This window comes from Ciona intestinalis, unplaced genomic scaffold, assembly GCF_000224145.3.
Source record: "Ciona intestinalis unplaced genomic scaffold, KH HT001171.1, whole genome shotgun sequence".
NCBI lineage: Eukaryota > Metazoa > Chordata > Ascidiacea > Phlebobranchia > Cionidae > Ciona > Ciona intestinalis.
Genome location: NW_004191492.1, coordinates 4,322 through 9,503, shown reverse-complemented (window position 1 = coordinate 9,503; position 5,182 = coordinate 4,322). Strand labels below are relative to the sequence as shown.

General features: G+C 35.9%; 1 protein-coding gene across 1 annotated transcript in view; it reads right to left on the bottom strand.

Moving 5' to 3' along the window:
• Positions 1-5,145, bottom strand: part of LOC108950932 — a 17,955-nt gene extending 12,810 nt beyond the window's left edge. The window contains exons 1-10 of the mRNA XM_026840270.1: positions 5,040-5,145; positions 4,141-4,239; positions 3,771-3,926; positions 3,314-3,508; positions 3,145-3,243; positions 2,603-2,761; positions 2,074-2,268; positions 1,689-1,787; positions 942-1,100; positions 298-492 (exon numbers count right to left, since the gene is read on the bottom strand). Coding sequence (XP_026696071.1) covers positions 298-492; positions 942-1,100; positions 1,689-1,787; positions 2,074-2,268; positions 2,603-2,761; positions 3,145-3,243; positions 3,314-3,508; positions 3,771-3,926; positions 4,141-4,239; positions 5,040-5,058 — 1,375 coding nt within the window. The 5' untranslated portion in view covers positions 5,059-5,145. The remainder of the gene's footprint in view (positions 1-297; positions 493-941; positions 1,101-1,688; positions 1,788-2,073; positions 2,269-2,602; positions 2,762-3,144; positions 3,244-3,313; positions 3,509-3,770; positions 3,927-4,140; positions 4,240-5,039) is intronic.
• Between the last annotated feature and the right edge of the window lie 37 nt (positions 5,146-5,182).

Here is a 5,182-nt window from a genome sequence, read left to right as displayed (position 1 = left end):
AAGGGACTAGACAGCAATTACTTCAACCCAGTGGTCAGTAATGGGTTGTCTAAATTGTCAGGATACATAAAAATAATCACCCACAAAGTTACATACTTGGTAACTCGTAAGCGCGCACGAGGTGTATGAAACAGAACACTCGTGTTATAACGACTGCTGTTGCTCTCTTCAGCGAGGATAAATAAGTAACATACGTGGTAACTTGTAAGCAACGAGGTGTATGAAACAGAACACCTGTGTTATAACAAATTATGTTCAAATCTTTGTTAATTTAGTATTTTAATCTACAAGCTTAACCATCATTATTGCTTGTCATCCATTTTCTTGCTTTCTTGTAAGCTTCTCCTTTAGTTTGAATAAAAGTTTGAGTTTTTGCATCTGGTATAATTGCAAGGTGACCACCCAATTCAACACATGTTGATTTTGCATCAGCGTGATTCACAACTTGTGCCACAAAAATGAAATAACTTCCCTTGTAGTATTCTGACATGGCTGAAAATCATGGAGATATTAACCTACATAAAATACTTTAAAGTCACCTAGTTGTTAAATAAAGTGCTAATGGCATAACAAAGAGATATATATTGGCAAAATATGTATATGGTACAACATTGGACTAGATTGTTGTGTGCTGTATATTTAGTAACTAATAAATTTATATTATGACATTTTCTAAACATGAGGATACGGGTTCAAGGCTCAACGTTGCTACAATTGTGGGCGTAAGTGTCCTTGGGCAAGACACTTACGGGCAATTGCTCCAACTCAGTGATCACTAATTGGTTGTCTAAATTGTCTACCATACATAAAACAATCACCCACAAAGTTACATACGTGGTAACTTGTAAGCGGGCACGAGGTGTATGAAACAGAACACCCGTGTTATAACGACTGTCATTGCCCCGCCATGCGAGGATAAATAAGTTTCTTTCATTCATCACCTGTAATTTGACAGATATAATGAGCCACAGTTGAGGCAGATACAGATTGCCAACTCCAAGAATAATAATAGCCAAGGTTAGACCCCATTGCGGATTTATTTCCTTTGTACGGACTGTGGATATGCCAGTTGCTGTACCTCCCATTTAATATGTTAGAATCTGTTAATACATGTAGAAGAATATACATAATAATTAGGCCAGAGTTGACTCATTACCCTAACATTGTATATGCACATTCTATTCTATATGGGTGAGGTTCTACATGGAGGCATGCAATGAAACCTGGGATTTAGGCCAGAGTTGCCCATTACCACAACATTGTATATGCACATTCTATTCTATATTGGTGAGGTCCTACAGTGAGGCACGCCATGGGACCTGGGATTTAGACCAGAGTTGTCCCATTACCCCAACATTGTATATGCACATTCTATTCTATATGGGTGAGGTTCTACATGGAGGCATGCAATGAAACCTGGGATTTAGGCCAGAGTTGCCCATTACCACAACATTGTATATGCACATTCTATTCTATATTGGTGAGGTCCTACAGTGAGGCATGTCATGGGACCTGGGATTTTTTACACCAACGCCCAGAATTTGGTGGCTTTCTGATAAGATGTACAAAAACGGTAACCATCGAAACATCAAAAAATAAACTAATAATTTCAGTGCACTTAAACTACAACAATGAAAGCGAAATCACTAAAATACAATATCATAACTAATAATGAATTCGAAAATTACCACCATATACGCGTGGAGTTGTTTTAAAGTAAAACTTGTCATGCGTTGTGCTCCATTCCCAACCAGTTCCATCTGATGTCTTCACTGCATCAATCCAAGCTGGAATATAAAATAACTTTAACAACACTGTTCATACGTGTTTCTCAACCTATCCATTACAACTGCCTTTTAAAGATGGCCAGTATCTGAGTTATCGTTATCTATTACAAAAATAATCTAGATTTGTTTTGGTATATTTATGTTCAGCGCAGTGGCACAGTAGTTAGTACACCTGCCTCTAGCCCAGAGGTTTGAGGTTCAAAGCTTGACACTGCCACCACTGTGCGTTTGTGTGTACTTAGGCAAGACATTTAACGGCAATTGCTCAAACGCAGTAGGGTCTAACCATTATTATTGTTTATCATCCATTTCCCTTCACTCTTGTAAGCAGCTCCTTTAGTTTGAATGAAGGCTTGAGTTTCTGCATCTGGTATAATTGCAAGGTGACCACCCAATTCAACACATGTTGATTTTGCAGCAGCGTGATTTACAGTTTGTGGGGAAAAATGAAACAAGTTTGCATTGAAGTATTCGAATTTAGCTGAAATCAACAAAAACATATAACCCACAAATAATCTGCAGATGAGCTCTTTCTAAGTCTTAGGTTAGACCGCTTAACTGTAGAAAAACAGAACACTCGTGTTATCATGACTGTCATTACCGGCCCACAGTATAAATAAGTTACATACATGGTAACTCGTAAGCTGGCACGAGGTGTATGAAACAGAACACCCGTGTTATAATGACTGTCATTGCCTCGCCATGCGAGGATAAATAAGTTACATTCATTTAAAAATTTATGATATTCAGGTTTTTTTTCAATGAGGTTTAAAGTTTACAAACAAAATAACATAGAAAGCACAGAGAAAAATTACCTCTAACTTGACATATGTAATGAGCCATAGTTTCGGCTGAGACAGAATTCCAGCTCCAAGAGTACTTTCCATAATTAGACACAATAACTGCGTAATTTCCAATGTAGTTTGGTCTATAAATATGCCAGTTGTTGTACTTCCCATTATTTATATGAGGACCTGTTTAATGTTCTTTGTGAGTTGTTTGAAGTTAACCCTCTACCATATATATTGTGAAAATATAAGATGTTGGTGCAGTGGTTAGAGTGGTTACTGTAAAATTATAGAAAATTGGGCCCAGGTTCGAGACTGCTACCAATGTTGGCATTGCGCAAGACATTTAACAGCAATTTTTCCAACCCAGTAGTCAATGATGGGTTGTTTAAATTGTCAACCAAGATAAAATTATGAATACTATTAAAAAAATTACATTTGTGGTAACAAGCAAGCATGCAAGAGGTGTATAAAATTGTTCCCCTGCCATGGGAGGATAAACAAGTTACATTCATTTATTCAAGGGCATTGAAATGCAACAACATTTAAATAAGGAATTATTAAATTACCATGAATTCCACGTGAAGTTGTTTTAAAGTAAAACTTGTCATGTGTTGTGCTCCATTCCCAACCAGTTCCATCTGATGTCTTCACTGCATCAATGTAAGCTGGAATATATACAAGTTGCATGCATTGTTTTAACAACTATTTATCCACTAAGGTATTATTAAAGTTTACCATGATTATTGCTTGTCATCCATTTCCTTGCTTTCTTGTAAGCAGCTCCTTTAGTTTGAATGAAGGCTTGAGTTTCTGCATCTGGTATAATTGCAAGGTGGCCACCCAATTCAACACATGTGGATTTTGCGCCAGCGTGATTCACAACTTGTGCCATAAAAAAGAAATAGCTTCCCTTGTAGTATTCTGACATGGCTGAAAAACATGAAAATAATAATCTTTATATACTTTTTTTAAGTTGTTAGATTAAGGGCTATTAAATACAAACAAATTCCCAGCGAATAGTTTAACAAAGAGATATATATTGGCAAATTATATATTTCTTTGGATATGTGATAACTCATACATGAAAAATAACTTGTAAGCGGGCACAAGGTGTATGAAACAGAACACCCGTGTTGTAACGACTGTCGTTTTCCCGCCATGAAAAGAATAATAAGTTTCATTCATTCATCACCTGTAATCTGACAGATATAATGAGCCACAGTTGAGGCAGATACGGATTGCCAACTCCAAGAGAATTTTTCAAGCTCAGATCCAATAACTGATGTATTTTCATTGTTTGGACTGTACAAATGCCAGTTGTTGTACTTTCCATAGTTAATAGTAGGCCCTGTTACAAGTATTTGCTTTTGTTAGGACCCAATTTAAATGCAGTGACACAGGCCTTGCATTACAGGACAAAACAGAAACTAATTAGGTGGAAATACAACAACACAATTTTGTTTTCTGACAAGTCAAGTATCAATAGTTACAGAAAATTCAACAGAAATGAGTATTTTAGGGTCAAGCTCAAAGAAATGTAAGAGTGTAATACGAATCATTACCACCATATCCACGTCGAGTTGTTTTGAAGTAAAACTTGTCATGTGTTGTGCTCCATTCCCAACCAGTTCCATCTGATGTCTTCACTGCATCAATGTAAGCTGGAATATATAACAACTTTAACAACACTTTTTATACGTGTTTCTCAATCTATTAGGGTTCACAGCTGCCTTTTAAAGACTGCCAGTATCTGTGTTATCGTTATATATTACGAGAATAATCTACATTTGTTTTGGTATATTTATTATTTCAGCAATATATGATTAAACTTAGGATCAAGAAATACAATTTTATCCGTTTTTTTTTATCTTTGTTAAGAGTCTTCTATAAGATTACTTTAAACAACAAACTTGAAATATAAGATTAAACAACTTGAAATATAAGTGATTCTAATTCTTTGATTATGCCCCCTTTAGATACTCTAAATATGTGTCTCTGTAATCCAGACCAATTTTAACTTTGATTTGTTTCAATGTGTATATGTCTGTAATTTTATTTACCACTTTTCAGGAATTATTGTTCTTTAAAAGGTACATGGTTAGAAGAGTATTTGTGGATCTAAAACCTCAGGAATAAATAAATTTTGCGCACAACACCTTTTAATTCTCCAAACTTTCCGCAACCCTTAACGGTTAATAGTAAAATACATGCAGTACTTTGTGTAAAATTGGTGAATTCTACGTTACCCCTGAAGTTTGTTATATTGTTAAGGTTCTTTTTTCAGCCACAAAGTTGCATACATAATAACTCGTAAGCTGGCACGAGGTGTATGAAACAGAACGGCCCCGTTATAACGACTGTCGTTTCCCAGCCACGCGGGGATAAACAAATTACATTCATTTTTCATTTGAGTTTGGGAGCCATGTTTTATACTATCAGTATCATTATCTGCAAATCTAACCATAATTATTGCGTGTCATCCATTTCCTTGCTTTCTTGTAAGCAGCTCCTTTAGTTTGAATGAAGGCTTGAGTTTCTACAATCTGGTATAATTGCAAGGTGGCCACCCAATTCAACACATGTGGATATTGCAACGGAGTGATT